At 58.9% G+C, this 21,226-nt stretch overlaps 1 protein-coding gene across 5 annotated transcripts in view; it reads left to right on the top strand.

Annotated features, from left to right (window-relative positions):
* NEK6 (NIMA related kinase 6) overlaps window positions 1-21,226 on the top strand; it is a 79,174-nt gene that overhangs the window by 48,302 nt on the left and 9,646 nt on the right. For 4 of the 5 annotated variants that reach the window (XM_029919565.1, XM_029919567.1, XM_029919568.1 and 1 more), the window contains 4 exons: window positions 3,318-3,428; window positions 7,428-7,536; window positions 8,113-8,220; window positions 18,106-18,200. In XM_029919565.1, coding sequence (XP_029775425.1) covers window positions 3,318-3,428; window positions 7,428-7,536; window positions 8,113-8,220; window positions 18,106-18,200 — 423 coding nt within the window. The remainder of the gene's footprint in view (window positions 1-3,317; window positions 3,429-7,427; window positions 7,537-8,112; window positions 8,221-18,105; window positions 18,201-21,226) is intronic. The other variant, XM_029919566.1, reaches the window with a different exon arrangement.

The raw sequence follows: 21,226 nt of genomic DNA, 5'->3' as shown, positions 1-21,226 counted from the left end.
CCCCCCCCCCCCCCACCGTGGCAGGAATGCACGTGTGTCATTCACCATGAGTAAGGAAGTGTATGTGCGTACATACTGAGCCAGCTTGTTCTGGGTCCCTGGGCTTCAGGGACGGCACAGGTGAGGCTTGGTGTGGCCTGGGCCCATTCCGGGGGCTTCCTCAGGCTGCAGTGTGGCTGAGTGCCATTGACCATGGCTCTGGAGGTGGGCACACCCCTCACTCACTAGGTCTGTGGCCGTAGGCAAGCTGTTGACCATTCAGGGCCTCAGTTTCGTCGTCAATAAGAAGGGGTGATGAAAACAGATGGGTTGGAAGGGCTCAGTGTAGCATCTGTTGCGTGTAAGTGCTCGGTCACAGACAGCCCTTGTCATCGTGGTTACAACCACCAGCCCTTCTCCAGAAGGCTGATCCGGCTCCCCAGCCCGCCCGCAGGAAGTCAACAGGATGTGCCAGGGCACGAGGTGTTTCCTGCAAAACAAAGGGAAACACAGTTCCCAGGGGCCACTGGGCAACATCATTCATGTCATTCATGCCAGGACCCGAACCCCAAAACCTCCCAGTGTGGAGGTCCCCCAAAGGTGGGGTGGGAAGACGGGCCCTGTTGGAACACAGGCATAGATGGTGCATTCATATAGTCAGTTTTTGGGAGCACCGTGTGCTGAGTACAAGGATGCAGGGAGCAGGGAAGACAGATCCAAGGCAGACTGCTGGATCAGGTCCCAGGGGGGCCACAGGTGGGACAGAGCAAAGCCCCTGGCGGCAGAGATTCGAGGGGGAATCTGAGCCCCTTACTGTCACCTCTGCCTTCGTTCCCTCTGGCCGTCATCCATCCCTTGGCAGCCAGCACGACCGACAGACTGACCGCCAGGCCCGGCCCGGGGCCTCAGGGACAGGCCCAGCCTGTGGAACTCCAATCTGTGGGAGAGAGAGAGAGACGGGTGTGGATTGTGGGGACACCAGAGAGGGAGAGGGCAGCCGATGCTGTCAGGAGGAGCGCACTGGAGATGAATCTTGAGGTGTTGCTTATGTGAACCCCAGATACATGAAGCCAAAGCAGCTACCCCCGCCCCCAAACCGAGAAACCCAGCCCCTCGCATCTTCAGAGCACTTCCTCCCCAACTGGCTGCAGGCTGAGAAGGGGACTCTGGGTGGACAGTGGTCCTCGGTTCTGGGCCCAGCTCTGTCCTCCGGAGTCAGTCCCTTCCTTCTCCGGGCCTCAGGGATTCCCCCCAGCTGACCCTTGGGGTCCTTTTTTGCCCTGATCTGTGCCTTTGTAGCCTGGTGGGGTATTCAAGGGAGCCGTTACATCACCTGCCCTCCTCAGGCCTGCCCTGAGAGCAGGGAGAGAGGCCTCGCCCTCCACCCCCCTCCTTCACCCTCCCCCCTCTTCCCTCCTCTCCCCAGGAGCCAGCACCTCGCAGTAACAGCCCCCTTGACTGAAGCTTTCACTCCCACCCAGACCCCGTCCAGTTTTTCCAAGTATTTCAAAAAACTGATGTCCAGTCTGTTGATGACCTTGGTGGGTGTCCAGGAGCCCTCCCTGGGAGGACGTAAGGTTCCCCCGGGGAAGTTGGAAAGGGGGCGAGGTGAGCTCCAAGAGCGGGGTGCAAGAACAGGGAACTGTCGTTTATAATAATAATGGCACTAGCACTTCATAAGGTGCATTCAAGACTCTGAAGCATTTTCAACCTGATCAAGTGCCAGCATTCCATTCACTTTGATTTTTTTTTCGTAAATGAAAAGTATCAGCTGATACGATGGCCAGTGTTAGTTCCAGGAAGACCTCAAAACAAAATCTGGGTAAAGGTGGTTTTGGACGAAGCTGCCACAACAATTCAGCAGACTCTCAATCCAGGTGCTGGGAAAACTGGCCATCCAGGGGTGGACAGAAGTGAGCCTTGACCACCTCACGCTGTACATAAACATTTATTTGAAACGGATCATTGCCCTAAATGTAGAGGCTAAGACTCTATGCTGGTTAAGGGGGTGGGGCCCAGAGGCTGGCCCAGAGCAGGGGGCCTGAGGGTTCGGACGGGCAGTGGGCATCAGGGTAGAGTGGAGTCGAGGGAGGGGCAGACACATGGCCAATGACAGAGGCCACCTGTGGCTGCCGGGGTTCTGATTGAGGGGTGCCCGCCCATCCAGACCTGGAGTGGGAAAAGAATGAATGGCAGAGGGGCGCCTGGGTGGCTCAGTCGGTTAAGCCTCCGACTTCAGCTCAGGTCAGATCTCACATTTGTGGGTTCGAGCCCCACGTCGGGCTCTGTGCTGACAGGTCAGAGCCTGGAGCCTGCTTCCAGTTCTGTGTCTCCTTCTCTCTCTGCCTCTTCCCCTCTCATGCTCTGTCTCTGTCTGTATCAAAAATAAATAAAACATTAAAAAAAAAAAAGAATGAATGGCAGAAAGCATAGTCATGTGATGTCTGCCAAGGTCTCCCTCATTTTAGAATGCGAAGACACGCGCAGGGCAGCATAGAGCACAAATGCGTGTCCCTTTTACAGCAGCTTCTAGGTCTTGTAGAAGATGTGTGCTACGGTGGCCTCTGCCACCCCATGGACTTGGCCGACCAAGCCCTGGCAGAATACTTGAGTCCCCTCTGCTTTCCCAGACTCTGGGATCATTTGGTGGAAACAGTCAGTTTGAGTTCTAAAAAGTTGCCAAGGTCTGTCCCCTCTCAGCCAGGCGGGGGCTGGCTTCCAGCTGGTGGAGAGCTGTCCTGTCTGGAGAGCACGTGGGCCAGCGCGGTCGGGCCAGAGCTCCGGCTCCGAGCAGGCACTCGGCGGCTCTCACGCCGGGAACTGTTGGGGTTTTTTGGTTTTTTTTTTCAAGATTTCAAGAGGATGTGTCAAGTTGAGAGGAGGGAGGAAGAAAGGAGATGGGCACACTTGGGAGTACCAGCAAAGGTGTGCTGAGCACAGCAGTAGGCGGTGGGGGCCCCGACCCTGTCGAGGGTCTCCGGTGGTGAAGGTGGGGAGGATCCTGTCCACAGGTGCCCGCGGAGTCTCAGGTCCAGGCAGTCACCAAGTTAGACATTATGTTAGAGGTCTCGGTGCTTCGAATGCCCACTACTACTCATCAATACATTGTGCCCATTGTACAGATGGGGAAACTGAGACTCAGAGATGCAGAAGGGCTTTCCCACTGTTGCCTAGGTTTGCCTGACTCCCAAGTACAGGCCTTTTCCCCCACAACACTCCCGTTTGTAGCAAAGCCAGGGCCCTGCTAAAGAGTGCCTGCTGTGTGCCAGCAAGGGGCACACACTGGGCTGGACTGGCCCTCATTGGTTCTGCCTCCCCTTCTTTCTCTCTTTGGACAGCAACTAAACCATCCCAACATCATCAAGTATCTGGACTCATTTATTGAGGACAATGAGCTGAACATCGTGCTGGAACTGGCCGATGCCGGTGACCTCTCGCAGATGATCAAGGTGAGCGAGCCTGGCAGGCAGGCCGGCTCCAGGGCTCATCCAGACACAGGGAGCCCCTCGGCCTGGAGTCTTTGCTGCTGTGGCCTCGGGTGGAGGCTGTCCACCAGGGCCACTCCACCTCCCTTGCCAGTACCCCACAGGCCTCAGCCATGGCCTGGAGGAAGCCCACTCGGGCTGTGTCCCCATTTTCTGGCACAGGGTCGGCCATGGACAAAAAGCACGCCTCTGGCTGCTCCCATTGTCCCAGCCTGCCCACAGGCGGCCCCACGGAAGGGACAGGGACAGAATCCCGTATTAAGTCAGACCCCAGCTCACAGAATCTTGGAAAATGTGTCATGTGTCCAACTTTCCAATGGGGAAACCGAGCCCAGAAAGGCTGAGAGACTTACCCAAGGACCCCCAGTAACATGGGGGATAGGGCCATGCCTGTGTGGCGCCGCTCTCTGTTTCCTAGCCTGGGGCCCTCCAGACGTCAGCACCCAAATGATCTCCGTGGGGCCCCTCCAGCGCTGGAGGGACACCTTCACTCATGCAGTGACTAAGGCGGGGGGGGGGGGTCTCTGAGAGGTTGAGTGACTTGCCAGGTCTGGCTCTTGCTCTGTGTCCTGTGGCAGCCCCCATACTGCTCTGCCCCCTCACCCCCCTCCTCCCCATCCTCCTGAGGTCCAGGACCAGGCCCACCAGGAGGCTGGACTCAGGAGCCATCATAGCTCTGTCTGCAGCGGCAGCACTACTGTGAACCACGCCATGATGAGCACACATATCACTAGGTGCACACTGTCCTCAGAGAGCAGAGCTCAGAGAGGTTTCTTCCCCTGCCTGATGCTACACAGCCTCTCTGTGGGACCCCTGAGCCCAAGCCCACAGCCCCGCCCCCTGCTCCTCTCTCGAGGCCCTTACTCCCCTGCTGGCTTGACCCGTCTGCAGGCGGTCTGCCTTGGGCCCCCCCACGCCTCCTTCCCCCAGCCCAGTCCAGCTGCTTCTGAGCTAGGCCAGCTACGCCAGGGCCCCCACCGTGCTCCCAGCAACACTTGCAAACGGGGCCAGATATGGATTCTCCGTCTTTCCCACCAGGCGTTGGGGATTGAGCAATTGCTCGCGCTTGCTCTTCTGAAATCTGGCTCCTAGGAATTCGGGCGTCGTTGGGAAGCGGCATTACTTGAGCTGTTATCACCTGCTTTTATATTTTCGTTGACATATTAATGTGTTTGCAGGGATGTTAATCTCCACACAGATTCCCTGGTGGCAGCAGATGTGCTCTATCATGTCTTAGTTCTTCCTTCTCCCCCCTCCCACCCCCACCCACCCTGTGTGTCTCCTTCACGTGTCGTTCTCTTGCTGAACATGCACACATCCAGCACCTACTGTGTGCCGAGACCTAGGCATGGGTGCCGCCCTCAGGGAGCTCCCCTTCTAACAGGAGGGCAGACCCATAAACAGTCACAAGTCCATGTGAGCAAGCCAAGTTCAGGACCTGGGGGGGCCAGGGAAGGCTTCCTGGAGGAGGTGACCTGAGCTGAGACCCACAAGGAGATGGGGGTCTGGTGGCAGAACAGCTTGCAAGAGCCTAATGGCATGAGCAGTCCAGGGTCCACAAAGCACTAGGTGAGGTGGTGGCAGGGAGTGCAGGGGGAGGTGGGGCAGTCAGGTCACCCAGGGCCTCACTGTCGGGGCCCAGATTCGAGGCCTTGCCCCAGAGTCAGCAAAGAAGCTTCCCAGGACTCATGGTCCACATGGTGTTCTGGAAGAAAGACGAAACGCCCAGCGGAAGGTGAGGTGGGGGGCGAGAGTGGAGTCGGTGGACAAGAGGTGGAGGGGAGACAGAGGAAGGGCCCGTGGCGAGGGGGCTGCGCCCTGAAGCCCCTGCAGACCCCGGCCTCCTTGCAGCCTCTCAGTCCGCAGAGCAGGGCTGGGGTCAAACAGTCGGGGGTATGTGACCGGGTAAATCAGACCCTTACCCACAAAGGTTGGTTTCCATCTCTGTTCTGGGGGTGCGTGAGGGACTGCGGGGGCCACGGGGCTGGGCGCAGGTTCCTTCTGGGTGAAAGAGAGGAGGGAGGCACATGGGTGTCCAGCACCTCGTGCCTGGCCGGGGGGATGGGGCTTCCCTCCCCAGCTGCCCTGCCCTTCCCCCTGGCCTCCTCAGGGCCCACACCAGCCCAGAGATCAAGTTGGTCCCTTACCCACTGGTTTCTGGGGGGCAGCATCCTGGTTTCCAGGCCTCATGTCAGGAGCCCTCCTGCCTCCTCTCCCTGGGTAACGGCGCCCTCCCCCCTGCCTGTTCCTGTTCCCCTCTGCTCCAGCACCCAGCCCTTCCCCTGCAGGGCCCTGACTGGGTGCTGCCCCCAGGAAGCAGGAGGCGCAGGGCAGGAGAGAGACCCTCAGTCTGGAGGCAGACACACCTTCTAGACCCTTCTCCTTTGGAGGCGGGGGGGTCCTTATGCCTCAGTTTCCCCATCTGTAATACACTCTTTACAATGCCTGGGGCTCAGTTTCCCTGAGTGGCCTTTCCCACTCTCTGGCTGCCTCTGGGTACTAAGGGGAGCTGGGGACCTTGCCGGAGCCCCAGGCCTGGGCTGCACCACGGTCCCCCTACTGGGCTAGCCTGAAGGCTGCTGGCCAGTAGCTCTCTATCCCAAGGGCCTGCAGCCTCAGGCCAAGCAATGCCACCACCGCCACAGCGCCGACATTATTTATGACGGACAGTGAAGTTGAGAGTTGCAGCCACCCCAGAACCCACCAGGGACTCTGCGCCTTCCCGCTAAATGTCACACGGCGCTTACAGGACGTGACATTTAGAAAATCACCATTCGCAGCCGAGCTTAAAAGCTGTAATGAGGATTAACCAACATCACAGCGTAAATAACGCTCCAGCCCAGCCCACCTCAGAGCCTGGAGGGGTCTGTGCTGGGAGCCTGGGCAGCTCGCTGTGAGGTTCCGCTCCCAGAACGGAGCCTCGGAGAGCCTCATGGGGCTTTACTGCCAGGCCAGGGGCTTTCAGCTACAACTGTCCCATTGCTGGAGGTGCCCAGATCCAGTCCCAGCTCTGGCACTCCAGCTGTGTGACCTTGGGCAAGTTCCTGAATCTCTCTGAGCTCGGTCCCTTATCTGGTGGTTACCGGTGTCCTTCAGAGTTAGTTAGGGTTAAGAGTGTGGCCCTGGGCGCTTGCGGTCGAGGCGTGACCGCCCCTCCCCAGCTACTGCTTGGCCCTTGGTTTCCTCGTGTGTAAGACGGGTGCAGTCACCCCTGCCCAGGGCCCAGCACAGCAGCTGCACCAGGCAGGTGCTCCTCAGATGTTGGTCCAGGTCCTGTCTTCCACCACACACGTCCTTCCCTGGGCCAGGAGTGTCCTGGGGCGGCCAAACCTGCAGCTTGCGTGGTATTTTGGGTTTAGTTCTGTTTTCTGGAGGATTAAATGTGTTTTTTCAGGCAATGAAGTAGATTAATGCCTGTTGAGAGGGGGTTAGGAAGGGGGGTCCACTCAAGAACGTCTGGCCATTTCCTTGCTGCACGGAGATTTGCCAGTTCCCAGGGGCAGGGCATTTAACCCCCAGGCATCGGGTACCCCCATTCCGGGCCAAGCTGGGGCTAGGGGCAGAGAGAGTCCATGGCAGTCGCTCTGGCAAGGAGCTGCCCCATCAGGCTGTGGGAGGAGACGGGCATGTGGCCAGAAAATGCCAGAAAAGGTGTGATTGGGAGAAGCCTTCCAGATGCAGTCCGGGCCTCCCTTCCGCAGAGTCCTCCAGGACTCGGGGCCCCCACCCTCAGGGAGCTCAGCTCCGGGTGGGGACAGGCCGGTGGCCAGGGAGGGCCGCTCGGGGCTGAAGCTCAGACGGGAACGTTGCGCCCTTTGTTCCAGATGTATTGTTTATTGGGCAGCCTGACCACCCACCCCGTGCCAGGTGCCAGCTAGCGCTGGGGACAGGATAGGGACACTGCCCCGTGGCCACCTCCCTTGTGGCCCGCCACCCAGGCCTGTCTGTCTCCCCCCCTCACAGTACTTTAAGAAGCAGAAGCGGCTCATCCCTGAGAGGACGGTGTGGAAGTACTTCGCACAGCTGTGCAGCGCCGTGGAGCACATGCACTCTCGCCGGGTGATGCACCGAGGTACACACCCGCCGGAGCCAGCAGGGGGCTGGGCACCGCTGCTCCCTCCCAGAGCCAGTGGGGGGTTGGGGGTGAGGGGCTGGGCACCGTTGCTCCCTCCCAGAGCCAGCAGGGGTGTGGGGGGCCGGGCACCTCTGCTCCCTACCAGAGCCAGCAGGGGGTAGAGGGGTGGCTGGGCACTGCTGCTCCCTCCCAGAGCCGGTGAGGGGTGGGTGGCTGGGCACCGCTGCTCCCTCCCAGAGCCGGTGAGGGGGTGGGGGGCCGGGCACCTCTGCTCCCTACCAGAGCCAGCAGTGCGGGGATGGGGGTGGTGCCAGGCACCCCTGCGGCCCAGAAGGCAGCGTTCCTTGCTCTGGGGACATCTGTGAGGAAGTTGGACCACTTTGTACTCCCCAGACAGGTGGGTGCCGAGCCTCTTGCCTGGCCTTCAGGGAGTGCGAGAGTCCAGCCCAGGGCCTCACGTGTGCCCATCCTCTGATCCCCAAGGACACTCAAGATCGAGGCTGTGGGTCCTCCCCTACCCCCCCCTCCCCGTTCTCCCACCCCCACTCCAGCTGCCTTCTCCTTCCTCTGTAGACATCAAGCCCGCCAACGTGTTCATCACGGCCACAGGCATCGTGAAGCTTGGTGACCTTGGCCTGGGCCGCTTCTTCAGCTCCGAGACCACCGCAGCCCACTCCCTAGGTAAGGAGGCCCGTGCACACATTCCAGCAGCGGCTGGTGGGGGACGCGAATGTTCACCCCACGGGGCCTTCGGTCCGTTAATGCAGGTAATGCCTTTCCGAGCCCCCGTCTATATGCGCCTCTTCACCACATCGACCCAGAGCGGGGCAAACCGAGAGGCCTTGGAGGGGGCTCCCCTGCACCCCACGCTGCCTCACACCCCTTCCAGGACAGGACGGCGGAGCCCATTTGGTTTGGCTCTGTGGTCGTACAGGGTGGCCGTCCCCTCTTTCTCGTTGCCATGTCGTGTCCCGTTGCATGGTGCCCCACCATCGGTCCAGTCCTCCCAGGGGGGTTCATGGGGGCTCTCTCAGGTTTCGGCTCTTACGCAGCAGCTTTGAAGCTGCAGGGACCCGGTTGTCCGGTTCTCACCCAGCAGGAGGTGACACTGTAACTGGACTGTGAGGGGTGGAGGGGAGTGGGGCAGGAAGCAAGGGATGGGTGAGCCCGAGAGCGGGGTGCGTGGGGCGCCTAAGTGCCGAGCATGGCGGGCTGGCACCGTTCCGGGAGTTGGGGAGCACCCAAAGGCTGGACTTGGGGATACACCTGGGCACGTGTGGGTTTTGGGTTCCTTGAATCGATGCCCAGTTTGGAATCCATACACCAGGTGCGTGACTGGGTATGAAACATGGAATGTTGGAGGACAAGGAGTTTTCAGTTGATTAGAACACAGAAACCAGAAAAGCCCCCGGTGGAACATAGATGTGGGGTCCCCTCTGCATTACAACAGGGCACATCAGCATTTAGCCAGGGCTGGGTGGGGGGGATGCAGATCCGCTCCCACCAGCCCGTCCCCACCTCTTGGAGGTGGCGTTCGCTGGGGAAGGGGCTCCAGAGGCTTACTGCCCATGTGAAGGCTGACCCCCTCCCTTGGAGACGACTCTGTTCTCCGTGGTCTCTGTCCCTGTTCACGGCCCCCGCCCGTGTGTCCCCCACCCTCTCCCCGAGTGCCTGCGGCGTGCCGTGAGTACAGACAGCAGCTTCTGGTGACGGCAAGGTGCTTTCCAGAAGACACGCTTTCCTGGTGGGGTCTGTCACTGTTCATCCAGGTCCCGACGGCTTAGAGGCTCTTGGGGTGAAGCACACAATCAGGAGAAATGCACTAACTGGAGATCAGCAGCTCCGAGCTGCTTCCTGGAGTGAGCAAATGTGTGTGCACGTGTGTGAGAGCATGGTGTGGGAATGAGTGTGCACATGTGTGTGTCTGAATGGGGGGGTGGGGCCTGAAAGGACGTCCCCTGCGTTTATGACACTTTACTCACAGCTCCAGTAGCTGTGAGGGTCCATAGGCCCCTTCCTTTGTGTGAACGAGAGATCTGGAACCCGGGAGCCAGAGGGGTTCTCCTGAGTCACATAGTGGCAGAGTCAGGACTCGAACCCGGGCCTCTGCTGCAGAGCCCGCATTTCCTCCAGAAGAGCAGGGCTGGGCCTTGGGAGATGTGCTGGCTCTTCCTCCAGAACCCCCCCACCCCCTCAGCCACCGGCTGTGCCCAGAGGCAGCCCTGTGTTCCCCGGTCCCCTCACACGCTTCCTTAGGAAGGTCCGTGGTTCTGTGAGTTTGGGACTGTTTACCTCTGCTTCAAGAGCTTTAAAAGCCAGACATTCAAGGGCAACTGTTAAAGAGAAGAGTTAAAGCCACTGCCTCTGTCCCCTGTCAGTCAGGTCCCTCCTCTCGGTCCCTCCACCGAGGAGACTGCGCGCTCGTCAGAGCTGGTTAAGATCACATCATTAGGAATGGGCAGAAGTACGGGCTCGTCCGACAGGGTGAGTGTATCGACTCAGACTGGTGCACTTATTATATTAATGAGAAGGAATTGGAACTGGGGGAAAGGCTGCTCGCTAGGCCGGGCTCTTCCCGAGGCCTCCAAGCCACAACCAGGCCATGCGGTGGATGGGAGGAGCCCTCCTGGGGCCCTGTGCCCGTGTGTCCAGGGGATGCCAAGGCCTTGTCCCCAGGACCACTCGCAGAACCGAGGCCGGGGCTCTACCACAGGATGGCACGGAGCTGAAACCCAGGGCCCAAAGTCCCCCCGATGTAGGAGAAAGGGCCCCTCTCCAATGAGGGTCTGCAAACAGCTAAGACTCCTGCACACATTTGGTCGAGCAAGAGATTGGACTAATTGCCATTGCATTGTGACTCAGAAAGGACTCAGGGTCAGGGCTCCTTCACACCCTGAGCGTGGGCATGAATTATGTATCCGCCGCCTCTGTGCACCTACTATGTGGGGATGCCGTGGAGGCAGCCCCGTTGCCCTGGCAACCACCTCCTCTCCTGAGGCTGCTGACCCCCTGGCCAGGCTTATGCAAATCCCATCCCCTCCTGCCTCTCCCTCCCCCAGGCCCCTCCCTGCCTCTGTATCTGCTAACACGAGGCTGGCATGAAAGGGCATTAGTCATGCCATGGCCAGGCTGACAGGTGCGGTACCCAGCGGTGGCAGAGCGGCTGCCTCGGTGTCAGGAATAGGATCCGTAATTAGAGCGCGGAACAGAATGAGCGTCAGACGAATTACCAGGCAGCAGATCATATTTGTCAGGAAGGATTGCATACATAAAAATTAAGTGACAGTACACGCCGGCGTAATGAAAGAAAAATGAAAGATTTGCCGATACACAGCTCACAAGCTACAAGCAAGTGTCTCGCTCCGAGCAACGGCAGCAGCTGCAAGACAAATTGTAGGGCTGGGAGAGCAGGCCCTGCTTGTTCGGCAGCAGTGACAGGGAGGCCGCAGGCTGGGATCAGGGGTGGGCGGGGAGGTGGCCTGTGCCCCGGGCCTGCTGGGCCTCACGCCACCCTCTCCCGGGCCAGGGAACAGGTCCGAGTAGGGGCAGCCCCGCAGGTCCAGCGGTCAGGGCACACTGGCTTTCCCAGGCTGTCAAACCCCTGGCCTGACCACAGGGTGTAAGTTCCGTCCTTCTACCTTCCCCTGGACGACCACCCTGGCCCAGGGCTAGGTGCTGGGGACCAGATTCTGCAGCTTTCCCTGCTCTCAGGAGGCCCCCAGATCCGGTCAGTCCCAGGGGGGCGCGTTAAGGTGCAGGTGGAACAGTCTCCTGGGGGCCCCAGTGTATGGGCTTGGTGCCTGGCTCCTGTCTCTAAAATGTGCCCTGACCAGCCCAGGATCCACCAGGGTTGGGGGCTGTGCCTGATCCTCCCAGGGCTGCCCTTCACGGATTTCACCAAAGACATGAGTTAACGAAGAAGACAAGGCTTAAAAGATGTTTGAAACATGTTTTGCTTTTTAAAAAGTCATTCCAACGAGGTTTAGTATCTCCATTTGACAGATGAGGAAACTAAGGTCCAGAGGGAGGGATACCACATCCCTGTAGTCACCTGGCCCGCAGGGACGAGAGCTCCTCTCCAGGCACAGCCACAGCATCCTGGGAAGTGGGCGTGAGTCTTGATGAGCTCTCTGGGTGCCCAGCTGCTCCGGAAAACCGCGTCTGCCCTCTCAGCAGCACTGCCGGGACCTGGGGGCTTGTCCTGGGCTGCAGGGAGGGAGGATGGGCCTCCTGTCCTGGCCACACGGGCAGTCCCTAGAGCGCGCCCCTGCTCGGCCCTGGGGAACATCTGCTGAGTGGGTGCACGGACCTCACAGCCAAGCATCCCCGGGGACCCCTCCGCGGGGGCACAGAGCACCGTGCAGATGCATTCCCTGGGCCGCCTGCTGCCCATCCCAGCAGCCCAGATGCTTGGAATAACTGGCCCAGAAAACCCGCTTCAGCAGGCACATCCGGTTTCCGAAGCAGGCGCGTCCAATTTCTGAGCACTGACCTGGTGGAGGTCCTGGAAGAACACACCCCAGGCCAGGGGCACCTGGCTTGTCTGCCGCACCCTGGCGTATTTCAGGACACACACTGTCCCCAGATGAGCTGACGCAGGCGAGGGAAGAAGAGGGTCTCGCAGGACCTCGCTGGACGGGCCTGGCTGGGAGGCGGACTGCAGCTCCCCTCTGCCGGCTCAGGCAGGTCTACACCCGCCGGCCCAGGCCGCACACCAGGAACCTATTATGGGCCATTGTGCTGCAGCCTCCTCGGGGGTGGGAGGCATCCCAGCGGGTTAACCGAGGAGGAAGCCCAGGTGCTGCCGGAGCCCGAGGCATGGCCGAGACCCCGGGGCCGTCTGTGGTGAGACCCTCACACCTGGTGGACATAGGTGCTGCACGGAGCAGCCTGGATTGTCACATCTGCTAGAGGGCCTTGCGGACCAGGAACAGGCAGATACCTGTACAGATGTCCACAATCTGTAATTAAGTCAACACGGAGGAAAGAGCACGGCTTCTCTTGAGGGCTGCGTGTGCCGGGCATAGGGTTGGCTGCCGGTTTAAAGACGCGACAACAGGCGCCGACACAGATGACTATGGTAGGGTGTGTGTGTCCGCCGGAAGATCCAGTGTTGGGGGTTGTGGGGAGCAGGGACAGTCTGGAGAGGCCTCGAATGCCAGGCTGAGGACCTGGCCTTTCTCCCTTGGGGGATGAGAAGCTAGTCAAGCATGGGGCAGAGGACGGGTGGGACCGGGCAGGACAGAGAGGGCTAAGCCAGTCGGTGGGTGGAGGGGAGGGGAGCACCCTCAGAATGTGGGGCCTGGTTGGATGTTGGGGGTGGGGAGGGAGTTTCACAGGGTCACAGTGAGAGGGAAATTCGGGTCACTGGCCCCAGCCCAGAGGCATCCAGCCACTGCTTTGGTTCCGGAATCTAGCCCTTCCTCCCTTCCTTCTGTGTGCTTCCCCCACTCACTCACTCGCTCACTCGCTTTGCCCCCTCCCCAGCCCTCCAGCCTGCACTCCACCTCTCCCTCCTGGGGCCCGTGGGGGGGTCCTAGAGCCCTTCTGCCTGCATCTGTGGGGTCAGTTGTACTGTCCCCATTTTCCAGAGAGGGAAGCCAAGGCTCCAAAGGGCAGAGCGGAGGCCTCCAGGGACCCTTGAGTGCAACCCTTCTGTCGCACCAATGGGGAAACTGAGGCTAGGAGAGAGAATTTCACTTCTCTCCTGCTGGGGGGTTGAAACTTGTGCCATCCCGAGTCCATGCGAGCCCCACCTCTGCCACCAGCCAGGGCTGCACGCGGGGTCCCAGCCCCTAGTCACATGTGGCCGGTGGGTGGCAGAGGGGACACCCATTTCTTCAGCCATTTTCAGAACTGCCCAGTGGGGAAGAAGTGCAGCCCACAGACGCCAGCTTCTCCTTCATGTGAAATCTTTGCCTTTTTCATATCTGATGAACACGTTTCAAACACAGCGAGCATCTCCAGACACTGCAAAGTTTGTTTTGACAGGAGCCGCGCGTCTCTGGGATGCGGCCCCTTTAATCAGCCTCCGCTTTGAGGTCCCACGTCCTCCTCTGATATCCACCCGGTTTGAAATCTGGGAGTTCTAGGCAAAGACACGGGGAAGGTCGGGTTTGTTAGGCTCCTGTTTCTTATGCCAGCTCCGTCCCCCGCTGCGAGGAGTGAGGGGCGGGGGGGGGGGGGGGGGGGGCTGGCTGGGAACTGGTGGGGCTGGGGAGCCAATGGGGAGGCTGCTAGAAGGGGGTTTGGACCCAGAGTCTGCGCTGCCGCTTTGCTGGCAGTAACCGGGGGGCCCTGGGGCAGGACTGGGGCCCCAGCCGGTTGAGGCCTTCAAGGCCCCTCCTCTTGTCGGCTTCTCCCAATCTTCCCCAGAGTCACCGCTCCCCTGGGGCTTGGGGACATATCCTCCGGGGCCAGCAGCAAGCTTGGAATTTCTTTGAAGTGTCTCATTTTATCTTTAAAACTCATTCAAGTTGTGCATAATGCTTCGTAACGTTTGAGTGTCTGTTGTCAGTATAAAAAGCAGGTCTTACAGACTTATTCCCAGGAAAAGCTGACAAGACAGGAAGAGGTGCTGTGTTCACCCCTGCACAAGCTGAACACCCCAACTTTAAGGCTCACAGGTGGGGTCAAGCAAACTGGAGAATCTGCCCAGGGGTGGGGTCACCAGGACCCAGTGCCCAGTGGGGACAGGCCACATTTCCCTACGCTAACAGTGCATGGGTTCATTTGCTCCGCAGGTGGCTCAGCACCTGAAAGCATGCCGTGGGGGAGGCTTTGCCCAGCCCCCCCAGACTGTGACGAGTGTCAGCATCTCCCGGGAACTAGGGAGAGATTCTGTGTCCCGAGCGCCAGCCCCGGAGATTCTGATCCCACAGGCCTGGGGGTCAGCCGGGGTCCACGTTCTTAACAAGCATCTGCAAGTGATTGAGCTGCAGCTCCTGGTCACGCCAGCCTTTCCCTTTGTCCTTGTGGACACTTCCGGGAACTGGAAACTCAATACTTCCTGATGGGCTAACCCCTGGGAGGGCCCAGCACAACATCAAGGCTCAGTTAAGGCTGGATGCAGAAGGACAGATGAACAGGTGGATTGATGGGTAGATGAACAGATGATACACTGATGGGTGGATACATAAGCAGACAACAGATGGGTGATTATGCAGGGGTTGGATAGGTAGATAGATTGACAGGCAGATGGATAGAATGTGCAGCACTAGCATCTTAGAGGAAAGTCCACATTACATCTGGGTGTTTGCCTTCCCCTGCACTGTGGGAGCGGGTAAAAGCAGAAAGAGCCATGGAGAGGTTGAAGGTTGGGTACAAAATGAAGGAGAAGGGACAGTGGTGCTCTCTACCTTTCTTTCTCCATGTTCCCCAAGGTCTTCACGACAGGCAAGCCTGAGGAGGGATTTGGAGCCCCAGCGGAGAGAAAAAGTAGTGGCAGAAAAGAGGGACCACCCAAAAGTCCAGACCTCACGGAGCAGCTAGCTCTCCCTGGCAGGGGGAGGGGCAGCTTACCTGGACGGCATGTGCAAAGGCACAAAGGCGAACTGGAGAGCAGGTGGGGTTGGGTGGCAGAGTGAGGGCCTCACGCAGGGGCCAGGCACCCAGAGTCTTCTCTCTCAGGTGGGCCTGGCCCCTCTGCAGGGCATCTGTCCCAAATTCCTGCTGTGGAGGCCCGGGTGGGTGTAAAGTGAGCAGAGGGCAAGACTGAGGGTGGCGAGAGGCATCAGGGCCCTCCCAGCCCCGAGGGCTGGGGCCAGGGGCGGGGGTGACACGTAGCCAGCAGTGGGCGCCGCTGTCCCTTGCCGAGGACGGGGCCTCTGACCTCCCTCCACAGTCACTCACAGTCTGGTCTGAGAGCTGTGTGGGTCCCACCTGTGGTTTTGATTCATACTTGCCCGTTCGTTTTGCTCCCTCATGACCAGATGTACAAGAGGCTGCTACTTGCAGGTGCAGTGTGCTCACAGAATCCCACGTGGAGTCGTATGTTGACTGACCGCTCTTTCTGCTGAAGAGCGGCTGGCCTGCTGATTTCAGCCAGCAGGCACGCATGGAGGAAGACATCTCTCCGACGTGTGTTTAAGTGATGGCTGCTGCCCGGGTGGAGAGCGGTTGCCATCGAAGGGCGCTTGGTGTCCTCACGCAGCAACCATCAGGCCGTTCTCTTGGGCAGTACCGTAAGTAGGTGGGGCATTAGGCTGCAAGAAAGAGGTGTTAATGATGATGACGTGAGGACAGTCATTAACTCTGTGACTTAGAAGATGCCCCTGGGTCCTGGCCCTGCACAGGGCACCCGGACCCTTTGGTTCACAAGGGCCTGCCTCAGGGAGCTCGGGCCCAGAGCCGGCTTCCCACCACCGTTCACGGCCTTTACAGGTTGGCCGTGGAATTTCTCCGTCCATCTCTAATGAGATGAGAAACACTAGAAGGCAGTCAAGCTTTCAAACAGCTGAACTTTTCAAAGTAACGGCCCTTGAGTTTGAGATTATGAGTTCTTCCACTTATTCTAGTGTTACACCGTCTTCTCTTTTTAGAATAATAGTGACGCTAAATGGTAGTTGGGGGTTTGTGCTCTTAAAACACCCTTACTTGGCAAAATCAAAGTTGCCCCAGTGTCTTTGGCCCACGAACTTCTGAAGCCTGACCCCTGCTCTGGGGCACCTGTTGTTTTCCAGCTCATGGAAAGGCCTGTTCTCCCCCAGGGTCCTGCGTGTTTTGTGATGCAGGACATCCTTCCTGTCCTGTGTCTCATCTGTCACAAGCCACATGTCAGGCTCAGCCTCTGCCGAGCCAGACTCCGGCTGGAGCAGCGGCAGCCGCCGTCATGTCCGTGTGGCGTCTCCCGGCCGGTGGACGTGTCCTCTGTGCAGCGGCCTTTAAAGTCTGATCCTAAAGCACCCAGGACAATCATCCTGCAAGTGGACTGGAATCAGTCTCAGACCACAGATCTGTTTACAAATTCTGACTCCGGGCCCTTCCTCAGCCAGAGCAGCTTGCATGCCGCTGGTGACCGGGAGCTCACCTCCTCTCGGGGGACCCTCCCATCTTTGTACAGTTCCACGTCACCAAGAATGTGCCCCCTCTGCTTTTTGACGGACTGTCACATATATCCATGTATCCTGTCCTTGGTAGAAGTGGGATCAGGTAGCACGTGCCCGGCTGTGCCTGGCTGCTCTCACTCAACACCGTGTCTGCACGATCTCTGGTTTGTTCATGTTTACTAGTCCGTCGTGTGAATAGGCCCCATCAGCAATTTATCCATTCTGCTGTCGATGGGCTTTTGTTTCTGGTTTCTGGCAACTATGAATAAGGCCACTTTGCACAGTCCTGATCATGTCTCTTGATGGACAGAGCCCTCGTTTTGCTGGGACATTGACCTGCTTATGCCGCCAGCGGTGTTTTGAGCTGTGAGAGGGGTTTTCTGAGGCGGGAGTACCATTTGTTTGTCCCCTTCGGCAGCACGTGAAGGTTGCAGTGGCCCCCACGCCATCAAGCTTGGTGTAGATCAGTCTTTTTAACTTTAACCATTCAGGTGGGTGGGTGGTGGTTATTGGCTCTGCTTTTAATCTGTGTTGCCCTGATGAGCAGTAATGAGAAGAATTTCGTTTCGTGTGCTTATTGGCCACTCGGAAATTCTCTTCTGTGAGGTGCCCTTTCTAGTCTTCTGCTGACTTGAGAAAGGGGGTTGTTTGTCCCTTACTTATATTTACAGACGCCTTAAAAGTATTGTGTGTATGGGGCCGCTCTTGGGTATGTGTAGGGAAGACTGTTTTCTCCCAGCCGGCAGCTTGCTCCACTCTCTAAATGGTCTTTTGGGGACTGACGTTTGTCATTTTCGTGAAGTCCAATTTATCTTGTCTTTTATGGTTACTGTCTTTTCTGTCCTTGGTTTGATTTAAGTCACCTTGGCCAACCCCAAGTCTCAACATGCCATTTGGTGCCAGCCAAGGGTGGTGGTTCAGAGCTCACTTCCTGGAGCCTAAAGATCTGGGTTTGAACCATAGTCCTGCTGCTTTTCTGAGCCTCCATTTCCCCATCTGTAAAGTGGGTATGCCTCCTTGAGGGATTGTTAGGAAAACAAATGAGTGAACACATGTGATGCACTTGGTCAGCATTAACAGGTTTGTTCTCGTTGTTTGGGGTTTTTGTTTTGTTTTGTTTTTTTGCTTCCCACTGTTGAGAAATTCTGGACTCTTCCAGGATGCAAGCACTCACCTTAAAGGACATTTGATCAGTTGCTTCCCAGAGCCTGGCCCCTGTATCTCACTCCCCTGGGCCCTTGGCAGAAACACTGTCCCCAGCTGCCCAGCCCCCAGTCGGATTCTCAGGTCTGGGGAGATCCCTGTCCCCAGGGGCTTTGGCGCCCAGCCCAGTGTGGGAGCTCCAGTCCGGTCCGGCTGTCTCCTCTGACTGAGTGGGGGAAGGAAGTCAGAGGCGGCGGCCCAGGCGCCCAGGGCGATAGAAGCTGGGTCTCTCCCCAGCCTCCACGCCTTCCCTTCCCCGTGTCCTTCCCTGCACGGAGCATAAGCACTCACCCCTCTTTCCTCTTCCTTGTTGCAGTGGGGACACCGTACTACATGTCACCCGAGAGGATCCATGAGAATGGCTACAACTTCAAGTCCGACATCTGGTCTCTGGGCTGTTTGCTGTACGAGGTGAGTGTCCGGCTCACAGCCCAGCAGCATTCGGTGAGGGGTGCGGGGCAGGGACGCAGCCGGGGCAGGGCGACCCCCACCAGTGCAAGGTGGAACCCAGGCATTTGTGGTCCTGCCCTTCACCCCGCTCGGCCCGTCGTCTGTCTGATGAACAGCGCTGGGCTGGAGGGGATTGTTCGATGTGTGGCTAGTGGCAGACCGGGTTCCAGGACACCCTCGGGCAGCTCAGATCTGCGGAAGGAGATACGGGCAGGGGTCTGGTTGCCCCAGTTTCCCTGGAACCGGGGCGCTCTTGCCAGCTGTTCAACAGTCACCCATGCCTCCGGCTTCTGGTGAGCACAGAAGGGGTCAGCACTGGCCCACACTTCTGGAACCCTCTCCACAGAGGGTGTCCACACTCTCCCAGACTCAGCGGTATGGGTCCCACTAAAGACCACACGGTTCCCTCCCCTGAGCCATGAAATAGAGCCCCCAGATGGCCATTTCCAGATCTGCTGGCCGATCTGAACGGAGGGACAGGAATATTTCCGAGTCTTGGCAGGCTCACACATGAGACGACATGGATAAATAGAAGCCCCCACGCAATCTGGCCAGCCACCCTGAGGGCCTGGGGGCACAGGCCATTCTGAGCCATGAAGCTGTTGCAGCCGCCAGTGGGAGGGCGGGGGGCCTGAGCCTCCCGTCTTCACGCTGACGGCCACCCCCTCCAGCACCCTGGCGCGGGCCCCTCGTGCTGGGCAGCCCTGGGATTCCGTGCGTCTCGCTGAGCCCGCCTCCCGTCTGTAAAATGGGAATCGTCCCCCTCCTGCACCGTCACCGTCCAGCTAAACCAAATAACAGATGTGAAGAGCTTTGAAAATCCTCCAAGGGCCATGAGACCAACAAGCATAGTTTGCTTTTAAAATTTGAACCTTGATGAGTTTTCTGCTTTCCCGGAGCTGACTTGAGCGCATGCGGGGTCTGGCTCAGAAGTGAGAAGCTGCAGAGGCTCCTTATCACGCTGACGCGGCCCATGACCGCCAGGGCAGCGAGGCCAGGGGCTGCCAGGTGTGTGTGGGTGTCACAGAGACTGGTTTCTTGCTTGCTAGGGACCGTTGACGCTGGGAATTGACCTCACAGTCCTTGGGTGTGAACTTAAGGCACAAGCTGCCCACTGCTGCCCCACGTGGGGACCGCGGTTGCTCTTGGGGTCAGGTCTCTGGCTGTAGGGTCCCCCCCTTCCCCACATTGCTGATTGAGACTCTGAGGTCAAAACTGATCCCTTTGCCGAGTTGAAACTTCAAAGCAACTCAAATGCTGTTAAGAGCAGACATTTCATTTTAAAGAAAGGATCTAGTGGTTAAAGAGGAAGCCAAGTGGCATTTGTGCCTGGGACCCCCTCTCCCGGAGGGCAGCAGGGTCAGCCACCCACATGTCATCTTGAAGGTCTGTGGGGGAGTCGGATGCTGACAGTCAGAGATGGGGAGCAGACCTGCTTTCCAGGACCCCCCAGGGCATCTGTGGCAGGAGGAATTTTTTTAATGGCCACCAAATCGGAGTGGCCAGGGCGCTGTGGTGCCCACCTGGTGGCCCCCTCAGGCCGAAGAGGGCTGCGTGTGTATCCTTCCCCCATCGCTGTCTCCCCCCGCAGTCTGGCTGCTGTGGGGTTTGGGAGTCAGAGTGGTCGAGCGGCAGGGGGTGGGCGCTTGGGAAGGACACTGGGAGCGGGAGGGAATTTGGAGGGGAATCAGCGTCTTTAGCAACAGGAGAAAAGAGATGAAAGTCCGAACTCCCCTCCTCAAGGATGACAGGAAAGAAACCCGCTTTTACTGGGTGTCCCACGTGTCTACACCTCCATAATAGCCCCCGGGGGGCTTGTTTGCTTCGGTTTTGCCTGGAATGAATGAAAGCCAGGTGCGCAGAGCTCCAGAGTCACTTCGAACCTCTGGTGCTGGCGTCTGTCTCCCAGCATGAGTCCTCACCCCGGGGTCTCTCCGGCCATCTCTCCCAGGACAGTCTCTTCCTCGGGTGAACACCACGGCCGCCAGGGCAGAGGCCAGTGACAAAGCCAAGCCTGCCCTGCCCTGGCTCCCTGCTCCTGCCTCCGCAGCTCTGTCCCCTGCACCCCTGCCTGGCTGGGGCCCGAGGAGGGAGTTCCTTCCCCCTACTAACTGCGCATCGTCCGCTCGGGGGTCAGGCCTCACGGGGAGGGGCTGCCGTTCCTGGTCTCCCCAGGACCAGGCCCGTGCCCTCCATGTAGCCGGGGGCAGGGGTGCGACCTCGAATCCGACTGTGTGTGGCTGTGGTGATTTGGGTGAGAGAGCGCAGGATCCTGGTGAAGGGCCCCTTTGGGCAAAGGACCTGCGTTTGGAGCTCAGCTTCCCCCTCACCCCATAAGGTCCTGGGGCAAGCCGGCGTCTCCTTCCAGGAGCTTCCGTTGCCCAGTACAAAATGGGGTCACCCCCTCCCTTGCTATGAGGCACCAGCGGAGCGTGGCTTAGAGAAGGCCCTCTGGCAGTGCAGGCAGGGCACTGAAGCTCATTATCCCCCCCCCCCCCTCCCCACCCCCACAGTGCGTGGAGCTGCTGACCCAGTGCCGGCAACCAGTTGGCATCTACCCCACAGCTGGCCACATTTCCCTTTTTGCTTTGGCCAGCAGGAAACCAGAGTGCAACTCAGCCCCCCTTTTCCGCGGAGCACTCAGCTTTGTCCCCCTTCCTTCGTGGGTATCATTCCTGGCCCAGATGGCTTGCTCCTCTTCTTTTTCCATTCTGGGTCTGGGATTTCCGTAAGCTGCTTCCTGCCTCTGTGAACCCCGAGGGTCTGCAAGCATAAACAAACTGACACCGACCAGGGTGTGAGACCGGAGTGTGGCGAGCGGCCGCGCCCATCTCCCCAGGGCCAGAGGATGGCAGCTGGCTCTTGTGCTCATGCCAAGCCCCCATCACAGAGCTGCCCTGCTCCCTGTCTCGGCTCCTGGAGGCCAATGCCTGCCCAGCCCCGCAGCACCCGGCTCGTGGGTTCCTGGGAGGCGGGCCTCTGAGTCT

The sequence above is a fragment of the Suricata suricatta genome, chromosome 13 (genome assembly GCF_006229205.1).
Source record: "Suricata suricatta isolate VVHF042 chromosome 13, meerkat_22Aug2017_6uvM2_HiC, whole genome shotgun sequence".
In the NCBI taxonomy this organism is placed as follows: Eukaryota; Metazoa; Chordata; class Mammalia; order Carnivora; family Herpestidae; genus Suricata; species Suricata suricatta.
Note: the sequence above shows the minus strand (reverse complement) of the source record. Positions and strands in the feature narration are given on the sequence as shown.